Raw genomic sequence first — 18034 nt, forward strand, 5'->3', positions numbered from 1 at the left:
CAGGTGTTGTGTGTGTGAAGCTTGTTATCCTCAGTAACATCAGAGTGCCGCTGTGCCATTGTTAAGACCAGCTGCTTCCTGTCTGCAGGTCATTATTTCCCACCAGAAGCATAACAAGGTCCTTAAATGGTAACAAGCTTCCTGTACGCTAACAAACTCCAGAGAATCTCCACCCTTTGCGCCTGCTTCAGTAGGCATCCACATATAGAAAGTGTTTCATGACCCTGGGGCAAATGATCAAATATAGATCAATAGATAGAGACGTTTTTACCATTTCCTGTTTAGCTGTTAAGCTGATGCCTGGAGATTGAAGGTTTTTTGAATCTGACATTCTAACAAGATGTCTTTATCCAGTAGTCATAGCTGACTCTTCACAAAACAATACTCTGACCTCCCATTGGGTGTGACCGGAGAGCCGCAGGACACTTTTAAACTGATTTGTCCTGCAAATGTTTACTAAACCCCACTCTGCTATGAAAGCGTGACGTAGTGTGAGCACATTTTCAATGTGTCTACTAGATACCTGTATGTTCATATGATATATGAAATCACACCGTAGGTGCAATTATGAATAGAGACATCGTGCAAAACAACTCTGTTGTAGAGGTTTTGACAGCTCATGTGTTAAAGTGCAATGCCATTAACGTCCAGCCACTAAACTGAATAATGACTGATATTAAAACTGTATACTACCTGTATGCTAAGTTTGCAAGATCCAGATAAGTTACTCTATTTGATCCTTAATAGGCCATAATATATTTTAAGAACGATTATGTTCATGTCCATATGTTCTATGTAGATAAAGCGAGACTGAAATACTTTGGAGAAAGGTCTTAGACAGAGAAAGTCATTGTTGAGCACTCTCACATAATGTATACACACACAAACACTATAATGATTTTCAGTAATAAGATGCGCGCTCCTCTACCACAGCACCATGACTAAGTCTTTGAAACGGGACACTAACAAGCTAACAGCACTTCCTCTTGCATGCTAAACTCAAAGTTGGTTTGATCTGGTGAAAAGTGTGTATGCTTGTGTATATGTGTGGGTGGGTTAGTGGGGATGCAGGGTTTAAGCACTCAAGTCCAGGGTATATAAATATGTAAGACAAGCATCTGGTGGGTTCAAGCCACTGTTGACGTGCATGAGGCACAGCAGCAACGCCAAACCGCAAGAGTGGAAATCCAAGTTTTGACTCAAGCTGCTACCTGCTTAGGAGAAAAAAAAAAAAAAGAGGTTCTTCCATTTGCTGGTGGTTCGTCCAACAACATTTCTCAACTCGAGTGACTTCTGACCTCTAACCTGACATTTGACACGCAGCTTGCTGGTTATCAAAAAAACGGATCAACGTTCCCACACGAGAAGCAGGTAAGATACCAGCCATCTGTTGTAGCAGCCTTATAACAACTTCAGACACTTCTTCTAACCAACATTATTAATGAGGGTCATGGCATTTTAAACTGTGACTGCAGGCTGAGTCACCAGTAAGATGGAATAAACTGTTTACTGTTACATTCATGGATTTTCCAGTAAAGAACATAAATAGTATTTTTTACTGTTAATATGAGTCTTGACCTTTTGCTCTCTATCATTTGCCACTTAGGATAAAAACATAAAAACATTCTTTCAGCAATTTGGTAGCATTTAAAACATAGAAATGTCAAACTTTAAATAAAATTAGTGTTATTACAAGTTATCAAGTAAAATAAAACATAATTAATGTTCACACACATAAAAACAGAATAGCTAATAAAGTCTTCTCACTCTGTTTCCATCAGATAGAAAGGAAAAAAGTGCATCACTGTTTTCAAACTGCTCTTTGTACTTTTATTACTGATTTTCAATAGGGTTGCAAAAGAAAGACTCAACTTGACAACTAGAAAAACTGTTATGCCATATGTTGATGTATGTGTTTGTCAGTTAACATCTCTAAAGGATGCTGTTTTTTGTAGGATGTCTCTGCTACCTGTTTTCCCCTGTACATCCTTTCTGTTGCTTTGCATCCTGAGTACGACCTTAGTGACATCTGGCTTCCCTCAGGCCCGACTACCCCTCAGGTGGTTACTCACTAAATAAAAAAATGTAGAAATACACACAAGTCTATGTCTATGTGAATTTTACTATGTTAACATGTTTTATATTTTCTAATTTTCTATTTATTTATTTTTATCTTTCCATGCTGTGCTTTGAAAATATTCAAGGATCTCAGTAACAAAAATCAGTAAGAGTTGTTTTATCTGAATTTCAGAAATCCTGATGAATCAGAGGAACCTAAAGGAGGCGACTGGGATGTCCTGTTTCCCTCCATCTCCCTCCGTGATTGGAGCATTCAAATGATGTCACCGCCCAGCCTCAGAGAAGCAGCCAACAGCAAGGCAGGACTGATGAGGGAGGCGTGGCTTTATGCCCCAGAGAGGGCGGAGGCAAGGTAACTGCACAGGGAGAGGAAGATGCTTTAATGAGGTGATAACATGAAACTGAATATTTGAAACACAGATATCATCTCCTGGGCCCACAGCTTTCTGTCAACTGTTGCGCCCAGAGTAGCAGTAGAGGTAGTAGAGAGATTAGTAGAGATTAAAGAGGGTAGAATAAATGAGTCAAATGTAAAGCTAATGCCAGGAGCTTAGCTTAGCATAAAGACTAGAAATAGGTGGAAACAGCTAGCCTAACAATCTGTCGTTGAACTGTGTGGAACAGTACCTGGAGGTGATGTGTTGTGATGTCTCTGCAGCATGGAGAAGGCCTGGCCGGCTGAATGGTTATCTCAGGGATCCGGGATGGTGAAGAGAAACATGGTGGTGGCTGATGATGCTGCCTTCAGAGAGAAGAGCAAGCTCCTCACCTCCATGGAGAGACAGAAGTGGCTCAACTCCTACATGCAGAAACTGCTGGTGGTGAATTCTTCATGATAATTTAGTGTCTACACTGGTTTTACAAGGAACTCAGTCAACACAAGCAAGTAAAGTGATGCACCAGTTATCTGGGTGACAGTCAACTTGTCACATAAGAAGATGAGGTACACATTAAACCATCATTGTATTCAGTATAGTTCCTAGCCTATGGATTTTCTATGCTTTGTTACACAGCCATAAACTATTTTATTCCAGTCCTTCTCTAAATTGTAACAGAGAGAATTAAGAATAAGAAATGTGTTTTTCTTTATGTTCAAATATAAACCGAGTTTGTAATCTGGTGTTATCCAATTTGATGAATAAATAAATATGCAAATAATGTTTCTGACAACTGTAGCTTGTGTTTGACTCTATACAGCAGTACTGAGATCATGACAGCTGAATTTAATAGTATTATTTCAACAACCAAAGGAATTCTAATAATCAAAATTTTCAAAAATGGTGTACATCCAAATTAATAAATCAGTAGGCCCAACACAAAAATTATATATTATTTTATTCACTATTGCTCTTTTTTTATCATTCTCTTAAAAAAAAGTCTATGGTGGAATCAAAACGAGTTCATCCAGCTTGCCAATAATGTCCTGCAGCATCATCCTGTTGGCCAGTCTCTGCTGATTCCTCCTTTGCAGCAGCTGAGCCTCTGTCTGAAGAAGTACCCGTACAGCCTCAGAAGGCTGCAGCTCCTGCTCAGCCTTCGCCCTGTCGTGGAGTCCCTCTGCTTGGTGCCTGTTGTGTCTGACTGGCCTATCGGCCTGAAGCCTGGCTCGGCAGGCCTGGGAGAGGGAGGGTAGGGGCAGGGGAGAAAAGAGAAGAGCGAGGGAGGTGGTGTCCAATCTGTCCTGCATCTGTGTTCCCCTGTCTTCAGCATCCTCTTTACCTGTCCTCTGTGCTTTCTTGAAAATAAAACAACAGCACAATGTGAACAAACAAATGCTGTTTGTGTAGCGATGTATTCTTAAAGCACAATGCATTATGGTCCTTTGTTAGATCCTCAAATTCACCTTATTTTTGTTTTGTGAGGTCTCTGCCATTTGTGTGTTCCAAACTTTTATCCGGTCATGTTTGCAGTGTGGGTGTGTTACACACCTGTGCCGTGGGCAGTTTCGATAGCACGTCCTCCAGTTTCTCTAGCGCCTGGTTTCCCTGGTGACACATTCTTGCGCTCACATTGGGTGTATGTGAAGGTTTGTTAACAACAGGTTCTGACAGACGGCATTCCACCACACTGTCCTACACAAACACACATTACATGATTACATGACAGAACGATTCTAGAATTAGGTGGTTTGGGAATGCAGTATGTTGACAGGAGACAGAGAAGTTAGAGATGTTAGAGATCATTCTAAAGAAATCTAAATGGTAATAAAAAAAAACATGCATTAAATGTTTTTCCACTCTGGTAGGCTGTGAGGACTTCTTGTGCAATTGACAGTTTAGAAATTGTTTTACAAATAAAAAAGTTGCTCCCTGATTAAACAATATTTCCCGTCATACCCTAGAGATTTGCTGCCACAATTCTTGATGATTAGCTCTTCCTGCTACATGTCACAGCCTGGTTTAGGTTTTATTTCAACTGTGTTCTTTCTATTAGGATCTGAAGCCAAAATTGTAAAATAAAATTCAATTAATCGCAAAGTTATAGACGTGGTTATTGTCTAACTCACCATCCAAGTCCAGAAGACTTTCTCCACTTGCTTCCAGTTCACATATGCTTCTAAGAGGTCACAGAGCTGCCGCATACGAACACAGTCCTGTGTGTAACGCAGAGGCACATTTACACACTTCACAATATCATTTTAAAGACACATTAACGCATACTGCATCAAGACAATGTGTAACTCATACAGTTGTACATTTTGCATATTTTTATATATGTTTATTATTAAGTTTTGCATATATTAGCTTTTTTTCAGAGCTTGAAAAAAAAAATTCAAGTACATTTACTCAAGTACAGTTCTTAAGTACAGTTTTAAGGTATTTGTACTTTACTTGAGTATTGAAATGTTTGTGTCCTTTTCACTTTGCTACATTTATTAGACAGTTTTAGTTACTTTGCAGATTCTTAAAATGTAACCAGCTGAAAAACAATGATGTATTACTATAAACACTTGGCTGTGCATATTAGCTGCAACTTTACCAGCTGTAACATTAGTTATGTTTACAATGCAAAAATATTATTCACCAATGTGAAATGAGCAACACTGCATTAAGAGTACTTTTATTTTTGCTAATAGTACTTTTTTCTTAGATAACATAATTAATGAAGGCATGACTTTTACTTGAGGTACTTACGTTTACTTAGTTTTTTATATTATCTACAACTATTTACAAATTGAAAAAAAAAAAAAATTAGTCTTCAGACGTTAACTTGAGTGAATGAAGAATTCTTACTATATGAACTGTTCCACAGGAACAGGTAGAGCACTTTATCAGGAATTCATTTCTATCAACACACACACTTACATCATCTAGCGCTGTGGAGCTCTGATCAGATGAGGATGGCACAGCGGAGGAGAGGCTGGCAGACAAAACCTGGAACAGGTCCATTTCTGAGTTAGAGTTAAATCTCACCATTTGCGCTACACATATTTCACAGGAAAATGTTTGAGGTCAACGAATTTTGTATGCATTCTAGCAATTGTCTCTTTTGCACACAGTACTAATGTCTTCTGAAATGATCGTGCACTGAACTGTGCTCTTCAACATGTAATGTGTTGTACTTTGAACAATTAATGAGCAGCTGGGTGAAAGGAAAAACAAGATGTTCTCACAGCGTGCAGCAACCGAGTTCGTTCTCCTAACATGGAAAGCAGTATTCGGCCCTGGTGTCTCAGACTACCAATGAGCCACTGAAGTCTCCGCAGCGAGGCCGAGTCAAACTGGAGACCATGACAAACCTGAGTGTTCACCTAACACACATAGACAGAGATTATAGATTTCAGATTTACCAGTATACTGTGTTGGTGTGTTAATAAAACACAAGTGGAACATTACAGGTAGAGATGTGAGTAATGTTTTGTCCAGTTGTTGTACTCGCTGTGCCAGCAGTTTTTCTAGTGTTCCTGTAGCGAGCAGCCATCCTAGGGCCAAGAGGAGATCTTTGCTGGATAAATTCCTTCCCTCCTGTCCTCCGTGCTCCCTCCCATACATCCACTCTGCATAGTAACCAGTCTGCCAGAGACCTGCAGCCACCAGCTTCCTGTGCTCTGAGGCTGCACACACACAGAGGAAAAAGCACATTCATCTAACTATTTTAATCCAAAAATGTCTCAGTCTACATCATCAAAACATGATGCTACAGGAAGTAAGCAACAAAGTCAACAGTCAACAACATGAAGATATTTTTATAACCACACACATAGCGTGGTACTGTAGGTCTGTCAATATACATTTCCGCTGCATAGACAAACTAGCCTTACTCAAACCCAAAGGACTTTATTTGAAATTCTATTTAGTTTCCAATCAAATACACTGTATAAATTAAATGCAGGTTACTATAGACAGTGTAAGCACAATATTTGCAAACAGGTCATGTCATATCATATCATATCAAGTTCTGTTTTTTCAAAGTGAATTAATCCAGATGAAATGGAAATCAGTCCAGTAGCCAATAAACTTTACTGACCTCCTTTTGGAAGTGCACCTGCTTCAGAGTGAACAACGCCAGTTGTGTGAAGGATGCTGCTCAGAAGCTGCCAAAACTGATTCTCCTGAGAAAAGACAGCAAGCGGAGTGAGTTAGGAAGAGAAGTGACTCTGGAAGAGAGGCCAACGAAACAATAAGTAATTAAAGTGATCTAAAAGTACGGCTTTAATTCTGCTCATTGATAATATGACACTGGTATCATTGTAAATGATTACATTTTTATCATTAACTGGATTCATTAGAATATAATGCAGCTCCTGTCTGTCATAATCACTTGTTTACATGTTTTCCTACTGGATGCGTACTGATTATTCCAGACACTAACAACAAGCAGTGAACGCACCACCTCGACTCCCCCACTGAATTTTGCCCGTCTGAAGGCCTCCGGTGCGGGGACAGCGTCCAGGCCGGTGGCCGCCAGCAGTTTGCACAGACTTCCAATCACCTGCTTTACTTCCACATTCACTGCTGCTCTACTCCGCTGCATTACGACCGCGGCAAACTACCGAGACAGATAAACAGCATGTTCAACAGCAACGCTCGGTAAAGACGTTTCTCAAACACACCTCTGGCCTGGGACGGCGAGTCGTTAATAATTCGCGGCAAAAACATCAACTTCCGGGTGGAAAGCCGTTGCCAAGGAAGCGAATGAGCGTAATGTTGATTGACGTTTTAGTTAACCAATGATAAATGTGATCCTCAGAGACGTGGCTCGGACGGTCTTTTCATTGGCTCATAAACAAATCCTTAAAAGCGTAGTAGCACGTCCAAAGTATTTAAAATGCATTTCACTGATTTACAGATGGTGAAATCAAAAGACTGATTCCTGAATATTTTACTTTACGGCTATTTATTTAGAAATGTAAAAGCCTTTCAGCCCAATTACAAACTGCAGACTACTAGCTAGGTATATTACATACTGTATTACCAAATTTCACAATTAATCATCACAAGACTCAACTAAGAATATTAGGTCAATAATATTTATTTAATATATCAAAATAATTTAAAAACCATTCAACAACTCACAATTTTATGTACAAACATGCCTTAAAATTATTTAAAAACTAAGTGGAATTTTGGTCATGTAGATATCTACATATAAAGATATGTAGATTAATAAAGAATTGATTAACTGTGATATTTAAGAGCAGGAATATTGTTTAAACTGCATGCAGCACAAAATCTATCCAAAAGCAGACTGGAAAAATACAGAAAACTAGTTTCTGCTATTAAAAATAACCCATTTTATTCCAGCCTTAGTACAGTGCACACTTGTGTTAGATGTGCATATATGTTTTAATGTTTTCTCGTTAGGAAGACCTCAACACAGTACTAAATCAGGCCGTGGATGTATTTACTACAGGCCTGCTGAAAGGCTATTACAGTGTATATGAATTCTACAGTAGCTATGAGGTGCAAAACATAAAATTCCACAAAATGAATTTCAGAAAACATTTCACAAAACACAACATCGTACAAACGCATTTGAGAATGGTGTCTGCAGGACCCCTGTTGCACTTCTCTAAACTGCTCCCTTAAACGAAAATATGGTATATTGTGTGACAGCCTGTGTTACCACAAAACACAAGCAAGCAGAAACACAATGCTAAGAACCGGTTTTAACATTCACTGTAAATTTATCAAACGCAAACATACTGCAAATTGCACATTAATAATGACAATGAATTTTCCAAATACAGCACAGGCTAGTCATCCACACTACCTTGAATTTTTTTTTGTTTGTTTGTTTTTAGAGTTAAGAACCCTTACTTATTTTGTGATAGGGTGTCAACAACATAATTTACATTCAATATATGAAATGAGTTTTTTTATGTTATGATGTAACAAGACAAAGCAATTTCCCCTATAGATTAACAAGATTCTTTGAATGTTTTATGAAATGTTTGTGGCATATTTATTTAGAGCGAGGACAGTCATTTAGACAGAACTTCTGGGAATCCAGATTGATTAGAAGGGGCCATCGCTTAAAAACCTTTATATGGAAATACATTTATCTCAGCACTACTGCCAGTGCTAGTGTGTAAGTCTGTATCACAGGAGGTTTCGATAGCACATCGCTACATTAAGATTTTAAAGGTTATAGAGCATATCTCCAATACAAAATGTTTTAAAAAGTCACATACTTTAACTGCCATGGCAGTAAGCAACGTTTGTGGTTGACCTTTAAATGTCTCACTTCAAGTCACTCTACCTAAAGACCAGCTGTTCCACAGCTTAGTTCAGTGTGATGTAAATGTAACATAACCTAGCCACAGAAATCTTTAGCTTTATTTGGTCAGCACTCATGGTGACACTGTGGACAGAGAGTGATGTTTAAGGTGTTAAGTATTTACAGCCACCTCCCATTAGATTAGAGAATTTCTGGAAGGAAGGTGCCAATGGTATTACCTGATCAACACTTGGTCCTCACAAATGTCTCTGCTCACAAGTCTGTGTACTACACTGTGCTTTAGTTCTTGCTACAAAGCTTAGAGGCATGTAGTGACATTTTTAAAAATATACAGTGTTTTTGTCCCATTTGTTTGTATTGTACCACAACTGTCCACAGTCAGAACAATAAATATTTGCTTCAAAATGCTCCATGTTTTGACAGTAAAAATATAATATCATATACATATTGTCATATGCATTAGATATTAGATAGTATGCTTATTATGTACGGTAGTCAAAATGTGATTCTAATTAAAGTGTGCATCAAAACCTGTTTCTGGTCTCAAAACCAACGGGGCCTGACATTTTGTGCTTGTTGATCTACAACAACATCTGTGCTATTGTAAAAATTAGTTTATATAAAGAGAAGCACCATGACAATGGTGTTGCAGTTTTGCAGATAGTTAAGTTTCTCAACTCTCTCCTTCATCTTCTTCCTGTTTGATGACTGGGGTTCCTAGGAGAAAGAGAAAAAGAGATTATCAATTCCATCGTTAAAGCAGGAACGTATTACTTGGAACTGACAATGTCAAACTAAGCTAACGCGTTTCATTTTACAAACCTCAAAGCATTTTGGTAAAAATTATGCATTTGTAAGTGTCCTGGAAAAAAACTTTTACAGGTTACGTTCATTGTGATTTGGGGAAAATATGAAGTTGCTTGACCTATTCCACTTATATTGAAGTAAATATCCTTCCATCATTATTTTCTACTAAACTTTGAAAATCACTTTTTAAGTGCTCTACACAAAACAGCTATTTCCCATCTGTCTGTCCTGGAGGAGGATTACATTCTCTGTTGCTCTCCTTCAGGTTTCTTCCATTCTTCTCCTATTAAAGGCTTTTTGCTTTTTCCTTATCTGTTTTGAGGGTCTATAGGCAGGGGGTGTCATTGTTATATAGACTGTAAAGCCCACTTAGGCAAATTGGGGTTTGACTGAATATGATTATTATTTTGGTGAATTAAGTGTATTTGACTCTCTTGTATTGTGTACAGTGGCAAGAAAAAGTATGTGAATGGAATGGAATGGAATTTCTGCATTGATTTGTCATAAAACATAATCTGATCTTCATCAAGAGTATTAACAAATATAATGTGCCTAAAATATTAACAAAAAAAATTCTGATCTTTAATGTCTTTAAATGAACAACCATAAAAGAACTGATCAAGCTGGAAAGGGTTACACATGTGATGTCAAAGACTATATAGAAATTCACCAGTCTACAGTTAGACAAACAATCTTCAAATAGAGACACTTTGGGACTTTGGCTACTCTACTAAGAAGTGGGCAGCCAGTCAAAATGACCCCAAGAGAACAACAAATACTTATCAATCAGGTGAAGTAGCAACCGCGTGTGGCAGCCAAGATTTGAAAGCATCATTGGAACTGGCAAACATCTGTGTTCATGAGTGTACAGTACGTAAAACATTGAACTAGCAGGGTGTCTATGGCAGGACACCAGGACAAGCTGCTTTTTCCCAAAAAGAACATTAAAGTTTTTCAAAGAGCACATTGCCACTCAACAGCAGTATTGGCAAAATGTTTTGTGGACTGATGAAACTAAGATTTAACTATTTGGAAAGAACACACAGCACTACATCTTATGTAAAAAGCGCACTGAATACTAATATTGAAAACATAATCCCAACTGTAATCTATAGTGGAGGAAACATAATGATTTGGGCCTGCTTTGCTGCATCAGGGCCTGGCAAGCATGCAGTGATTGAGGGGAAGATGAATTCCCAAGTGTATCAAAACAGTCTTCCAGATAATGTGAGAATGTGAAATTCTGTAGAAGGACAATGACCCAAAACACACAACAGAATGGCTTCGAGGGGGTGGGTGTCAAACAGTAATTAATTCTAAGGGTTCACATACACTTCCACTACACTATGAGGTTCTCTATGGTTGTTTTTATGGTTGTTCTCAATAAAGACATGAAAAATCAGAATAGTTTTGTGTTATTACTTTAGGCACATTATAGTTGTTAATACTCTTGACTTAGATGAACATCATATCACATGACAAATGATTGCAGAAAAAAAAAAAATTCTTGCCACTGTATATGTTCTGTATTTTGTTCTGTCTTGCAAAGAAAATCTTGATCTTGATAAGATTTTCCTTCCTAACTAAAGCTTAACTAAGTATGTACCCTGGAACTGTACGCTGAAATACTAACCATCTAGTTTTTTCAGATGAGGAAGTCTTTTAGAGGCTTCATCCATCCAGGATCCTTCAGCTGAATACTTCTCCTCCAGAGGATTTCCAACAAACACCAGGTCAGCAAGGCACGGTAGCTCTGCTAGCCTTACAAACTCACCTACACAACACAGACAAATGCATAATACATACCAAACTAAAGAGTTTCACACCAACACATCATCAGCACATAACGAAACTTAATGAAAATAAGATTATATAAGATTAATCACACTAAACTTCTATGCTGAGAAGTGACACACTGACAAAGTATGTGTGTCCAGCAGAAAATGCAGCTGAAGCTTTTAGTATCAGCTTTTAAATGCTAATTTAAAAGCTCACTGTGACATATTTATCCTATTTAATAAAACATAAGATGTTAAAAATAAGGACTAATAAGAGGAAAATAAAAACATTGTAATGCAATCTACTGTGCCTGGCTTTGTCTACTTTAAATCTGAGGATGAGTTGACTATATTTCTGAATGTAGCTTACCCCATTCTTTGACCAGGTTGTTGGACATGTAGAGGACTTTCAGGTTCTTCATGCACTGTATTCCCTTCAGTTTCTCTATCAAGTTGTAGGAGATCCACAGTTCTTCTAATGTGTCCCCTACTGCCTCCTGCACATGCACGCGTGCACACACACCCATAATGTATGTCCAAATTATTTATTTAGCATGTGTAAGCATGTCTGCATATGCTTTTAGAAAAAGTGTTAAATACCGTGATGAGAAAGAAAGAAGGAAAATCGGTCTCATAACTTACCAGTCCAGTGAACGCCTTTATATTATTCCTTCCTAATGACAATATTCTCAGGTTTTCTGGAAGCACACAGTACAACATCACATTACAATGCCACATTTCCATCTGTAGATGTAGTTATTATTTTGTTTAACACAGCCAGTACTCACTCAGGCCATTCAGATTGGTTATTTTCTCAATGCAGTTAGTGGACAGAGACAGCTTTCTGCAGAGGTTCCAGTACAATAACATATCAGGTAATTGAAGAATGATACTAATCTGATTTAAAAATTTACTGACTAAACAATATGGTTAAGTTAGCTACTACTAGTTGCTGGCTCTTAACTGGTCTGCAACAGTTCAGTTCACACACTGAGAAATATGTTATCTGTAGTTTCACAGCTTTGTGGCAAAGATTTGCATCATTTATCTTCTGATGTGTAACCTTCAATATTAGCTGTGGTTTTGGTTCATTTGGTTTCATTCATCCAATGTGTTGCTTTATACTGTTGATTATGCTGTTGGCAATACTGAAATATACACAGAGTACAGGGAGAACAGTCTGTGATGGAACTAATGAATGAATGAGTCTAACAAACTGCTACTGTAGGTTGAAAAGCAGAAACACGCTGTCCTCCTTTAAAACATGCTTAACATATCAACCTACGAATGATACCTCGTGGATATAAGTAAGTGTAATTCTAAATGACTCACTCGCAGTTGGTGAGTGTCGAGAGAGAAGCATCCATCTTCTCTATAGGGGGAATCTGACCATACAGTTTTATGGCTTTAGCTTCATTTGCTTTCTCCCCTGACTTCTCCTCCTGTGCGCGCAGACACACACACACACACACACACACACACACACACACAGATGCAGAGAGAGAGAGAGAGGGAGAAAAAGGGGAATTTACTGTTATAACTACGTTACAACTATACAAATATACTGTACAAGGAATGTCCAGCTTCAAATTCTACATACTTGATCAAATAATTCTCTTCAACAGTGCTGCATGGTATTCTGTGTGTGTGTGTGTGTGTGTGTTTCAGCTGTGTGTGTAAGCCACTCACCCATTTGGCCAGTGCTTCTCTCACAGTCGTTGCTTTGGCCTGGAGACATTGCATAACATCAGTTAGTTAGACGTAGAGGTGCTGAATTATACTGCGATGACAAATTAGCAGCCAGGTAGATAACGTTACCCTACAATAGACAAGCTAACAACATCGTCAACATTTCTATAAATCAAAACCTCAGAACAACCATTATTGTAATTTCCATCTTAGGTTTTGACTGCTACAGATTTGGTTCTAGTTAAGTAGCCACTCTAACTTGTCTTCTCCCTGCAAATACTAGATTTAGCAGTAGGTAAAAGGAGCAGTTAGACCCAGACGCGTTTAGGGCAGAGTGGAGCTGAGTTGTTAGCCAGCTAACGTTAGTTTAACCGACACTTAGCGCTAACGTTAGCTATCTGGCTAATTAAATATTAGCTCCCAGCGACGACAGTGTTGCAAATACGGTCAACTATGACTCCATGACAAAGGCACTGCCTGTTTGGATAGGTGGTTAAAGTTAGAAGAGCATACATTAGTTAAAAAAAAACACACAATAGTCAAATGTGACCGAGAATGCAAACACCCACCATGTTGATGGTTGAGACCTGCTCTGGTTGCTATGGCACTGACAGACAACTAACAAACTGCGCCTGCGCAGTTTAACTGAACCAGATTATAACTCATAACTGAATTTAGATGAATAAAATAAGAAGATTATTATTAATGAACTCATAACTGAATTTAGATTAATAAAATAAGAAGAGGCAAGTTTTTATTATTAATGATGATCGGGTCGAGGAAGCACCTGCTGTAAGACTACTACTTTTTTAGGGAAGTATTTGCACTTTGATAATCACTTTTGCAAGTACATGCTCTAATATTTACTACAAAATATATAAATCATAGAATTTCCTGTTGTTGATAATATGAATGAATTATTGGAGATAAAATGTAAATAGTAGTATGGTATCTTAAAAAATACACTTCTTGGGGGAATGTCACTGCTACATGTACAGCATATAAATGTACGGTGGCTAAGGCTTGTATTTTGTAATATATAAATTGTTTTTCAGTGTTTTAACAGTTTTAAAGATAAAGATTAAAAAAAAGAAAAGACTTTGACAATTTACTGCAGTTGATGGATTATTCACATAGAAGGACAACAGCGCCATCCAGTGATCAAACCTTTGGACTGCATCTAAGTCATAAGAGTCATTGGTATGCCTTGAACACAGGAGGGCATGAAGAAATGAAATAAGACAAGATATTAAGTACCAAGGTATTGAGGAAATATCTTACTGTCTGATTTTAATGTGGTGAATAGGTGTGGGATTGACCAGTCTGACCAATCTGTGGCAACAAGCCATAGTCATATTGATCTGATCCTATAATGTCCATAAAGCCTGCATTCTTCTAGCAGTTCTGGAGGAATATAACTCAGTTATTGATTTAATGTATTTTCATAGTACTGTTTCTGAAACTCTAACACATTTTGATTTAATTTAGGCATACAATCAATGACCCTGGTGAAGTAACCTGTGAAATCTGCATTTCCGAACCCCTTCTCCTGTCACACTGTCAAAAACTCATCCATCACCAGCTGTCAGTGGAAGAAATGAGCTCACCGCGTCCAGCCAACTAGCTGCCTTTTGCAGGAGGTGTACTGTGTCACAGATCATCGCACAACTTACAATGTGTCTTCTGCAGCTCCAGAGCCTTTGCCTGTCCCAGACACATTGTTGTATACAGCATACAGTATACAACGTATTTGGTGACGCACATATATTAACAAGTTGAAAGATTGAGAGAAACTGTCCTCACTTAATGGCGTTTGCATGTACAATATGATTTACTGATATCTAACATTTGAGAGAATTTGATTGTTTCAGGGAAAATCATGCTTGAAAATCATGTTTGTTTTCTGCACAAGGTCTGTCAGAGCAGCTAAACAAGACCCTCGTCCATCTCCTGAATCTTTGAGCTTTAATTAAATGACCAGGAAGTGGATTTAGATGGAGTCACTCAGGAGCTCTTAAACAGAGAATGTGACTTGAAACTGAAACCTCAGGTTTAGGTTTGCAGTACATACCACTTGTTTCCTGCTCTGACGATCTGAACTATATACACACATATCAAATACCCTCAGTGGTGAATATTTTACAAGAGGCCTAATCTCGGAGACATGCCTGGAGAACTGTGAGGGCAGAAGAAAGAAATGCCTCAAGCGCAACACGGACAATGAATGAAAGAAGAAATAAATATTCGGAGATGAGTGAAGGTGAGATGAGTCGATTGATCTCAAGGCTAGGCTAACTGTTTCCTTGCATTATATTTTTTATAAGCTGCTAAAAACTTTGGTCTTTAAGAATATCTTTTGGAATCTTTATCAAAAAAAGTCTTGCATCAAGTCTTTAAGTAAAACTAGGCTAGGGGGGAACAACCCTGTCCTAGAGAGTCCTGACAGTCCTGCTTGTTTTCTAACTACCAACCGCTGATCACCTGGATCAGGTGTGTTCAGCCAATCAGAAGCTGTAAGTGCAGGAATGGTTGGTAAGTAAGCGGGACCTGGGCTGCCTACGCTTGAACCAGCTGGTCTGCTTTGGTTTTACAATGGATATCCTCAACCCATACTTTACCCTATCTCCATCCAGCTAGCTCTACAATGTCTGATCATTACATAACTAATACCTAAGCAAAGCAGGATGATAGGATATGTGTGGAAAAAACTTTTTTTAAAACATTTTTAATAGAATTTCCATAAACCTTTGAGCTTATTTGAGGCTTTAGATATATCATAAAATGCAACAAAGTGCCATGGAAACAGACTCAGTGCATAAATCACAAAGAAAGACTGGCAGACATAAAGATCAGGAACAGAAAAGCAGAACGTAACCTTCATTAATGGAACAAACATACATTTAAGAACCATATTTTCATCAGGCTTTACACTTGTTTTTAAAATTGAAAGCGTGACTGGCACTTTTATAATTACGTTATCTCATTTATCCCTGTTCTTCAGCAATTGTTTACATCTCTGACTGGAGAATTACTGCAACCAATTACACTGACATGAAAAGAGAAAAGAGAAAGGAGAAAGACGATTCTCCTCTGTGATGCGTGGCTCTTCATCAGCTGTGAGAGAGTTTGGGTTCTTAAAGAACACAACTATAGGGTAGGCTACTGTTTACAGATCAAATGACTGCTCAGGCTTGCGTGTGTGTGTGTGTGTGTGTGTGTGTAGTGGGCAGGGTTTTGACAGTAGCAGTATAAAAGAAGGTTGACAGTCAAGTGTGCATCAAACATGGATCAGTTTGCTTGGTAGAGAAGCTGTTGAAGATACAGTATGAAAACTTTACACAAGCGGGATAGGTCAGATTTAAACAAGAGTGGGCGGTCCGGACAATTGGGATCGAATGTTAGTGGAAGAAGAAGTCAAACTTTGGAGGTAGGCATCCAGCGGGTTGACGAACCAGCGGCTGCGGACATCAAAATGAGATCTTTCATTTATCTTCAAGCTGCTGCAAAATTAGCCGATGCTGCAGATGTCCAAACCAGATCCAACCGTCTCATGGGTCTGTCTAAAACAAGACTCACGACAAGCATTCTTCTACCACCTATCATCAGAGCAAGTACCATCTCTGGCAAAGAGGAACACACTGCTGCACTCCTGGCACCCAGAAAGGAGTCAGCCAAACCAAGAGGAAACAGCGCCCATTTACAAACTGGTAACATTAAGACAGAAAACGTGTTTCATGTGTTGGTTACTCAATGCGGGAAAGTAAATCAGGAGCTCAACAAATACAACCAAATCAGTGTTGCTGGAAACAAAGCAGCAGCAGATCGCGGCAGACATATTAAATGGACTTTTTGTGGTCGGCCAGCTGCAACACTGACTCCAGCACCAGTGGAGCCTCCAGCACAACAAAGGAAGAATGACACAAGAGATCGTGGAGTCAGTGACAGCAGTACGATGATGCCGGTCAAGGTTAAACATGATGCCACCGTCTGCAAAGAAACCAAACAAAGAGGTTTCCACTCCAGTGACTCAGCTATTGAAACAGAATCTGGGGACTCTGAAGACAAAGGTCATTTGGAGAGGCTGAACGAGGACAGCGATGACGAGTATTACACTGACCAGAGGATCACAGAATGGGTGCTTAAGGTCAACTCCAGCCTCTTTACAACAGGAGATGAGGAGCTAAAAGGCTGCAAACGTGTAGAAGAGCAAGATGTGGCCACTATAAAGATAATTTACACTGGAGATTGAATTGATATACAGTTACAGTTTTCTTCATTAACCTATTAAATAATTCCCCTTGTCTATGATATGAATTGCAGCTATCTGCTTAATACTGAACCCTGTCCTCCATCATACTGAATCCACCACCATTGTGTATTCAATGTTGTCTGTGTAGAATGACTCCCAAATCTCCAGTGCAATACCATTGTTATATTAGGACAATATTGGATATTAGATAGATATTAATTAGAATAAAATCAAAAGTAGAAAACGTTTTTGTAAAAAGTTTCTTCTTTCCTCCATCTTTTCTCCATCATCAGCACCTATGGACAGGAGTATAGTATAGTGTGTTTTTACCATTTCAACATGACAGAGCCTGGATATTTCAGTTTAATATTATGGTTTATAACGGGGAGTTCTTTGCTGTACAATTAGATAATGACTTAGCAAAATATCTGCAATACTACAATTACAACCAACTTACTAATGGAAAAGCTTACCTAATTCTTTGAAGCATTTTAGTGGCAATATATATCAATTAAAATGAAACCGTAATGGTGGAAATCTGGCTGAAAAGTTGTAAAAGGCAGTTAGAGTGTCATTTTTGGTCTTTAAAAACTCCTTTCATTCAGACAATGCAGGTCAAAAGGGGGTACGGTCCCAACTCACAAGCCGCTGGATGTCCCATCTACACTGCAAATGTCCCCTTCACACAATTTCTCCAGTGGTGACAACAGAATCTATGCTGCGTTCAACTCAGCAGGTTAATTTTACAGCC

The 18034-nt window shown here is 38.5% G+C and overlaps 3 protein-coding genes across 7 annotated transcripts; 1 reads left to right on the plus strand and 2 right to left on the minus strand.

Annotated features, from left to right (window-relative positions):
- The first annotated feature begins 1247 nt into the window (after positions 1-1247).
- Positions 1248-3264, plus strand: pth2 (parathyroid hormone 2). Its single transcript, XM_026356249.1, has 4 exons — positions 1248-1371; positions 1956-2060; positions 2252-2431; positions 2738-3264. Exons 2-4 carry the CDS (start codon positions 1957-1959, stop codon positions 2913-2915), a joined length of 462 nt encoding a protein of 153 aa, XP_026212034.1. The 5' UTR covers positions 1248-1371; position 1956; the 3' UTR covers positions 2916-3264.
- A 167-nt stretch (positions 3265-3431) lies between these two features.
- tedc1 (tubulin epsilon and delta complex 1) lies at positions 3432-7171 on the minus strand. 4 transcript variants are annotated; one of them, XM_026355685.1, is made up of 8 exons: positions 7012-7171; positions 6547-6631; positions 5916-6133; positions 5693-5830; positions 5385-5453; positions 4586-4672; positions 4008-4151; positions 3432-3814 (listed from the first exon to the last, which is right to left on the minus strand). In XM_026355685.1, the coding sequence occupies exons 1-8, from the start codon at positions 7051-7053 to the stop codon at positions 3458-3460; spliced, it is 1140 nt and encodes a 379-aa protein (XP_026211470.1). In that variant the 5' UTR covers positions 7054-7171; the 3' UTR covers positions 3432-3457. The 4 variants fall into 4 exon arrangements, with proteins under 4 accessions (XP_026211470.1, XP_026211468.1, XP_026211469.1 ...); XM_026355683.1 differs by having other exon boundaries at positions 6913-7171; XM_026355684.1 differs by having other exon boundaries at positions 5955-6133; positions 6910-7171.
- Positions 7172-7547: 376 nt separating this feature from the next.
- Positions 7548-13628, minus strand: dnal1 (dynein, axonemal, light chain 1). Of its 2 annotated transcripts, none has more exons than XM_026353886.1 (8): positions 13604-13628; positions 13035-13073; positions 12678-12787; positions 12134-12189; positions 11988-12043; positions 11716-11842; positions 11201-11341; positions 7548-9477 (listed from the first exon to the last, which is right to left on the minus strand). In XM_026353886.1, exons 1-8 carry the CDS (start codon positions 13604-13606, stop codon positions 9434-9436), a joined length of 576 nt encoding a protein of 191 aa, XP_026209671.1. In that variant the 5' UTR covers positions 13607-13628; the 3' UTR covers positions 7548-9433. The 2 variants fall into 2 exon arrangements, with proteins under 2 accessions (XP_026209671.1, XP_026209672.1); XM_026353887.1 differs by lacking the exon at positions 13604-13628 and adding an exon at positions 13411-13533.
- Between the last annotated feature and the right edge of the window lie 4406 nt (positions 13629-18034).

The sequence above is a fragment of the Anabas testudineus genome, chromosome 12, assembly GCF_900324465.2.
Source record: "Anabas testudineus chromosome 12, fAnaTes1.2, whole genome shotgun sequence".
In the NCBI taxonomy this organism is placed as follows: Eukaryota; Metazoa; Chordata; class Actinopteri; order Anabantiformes; family Anabantidae; genus Anabas; species Anabas testudineus.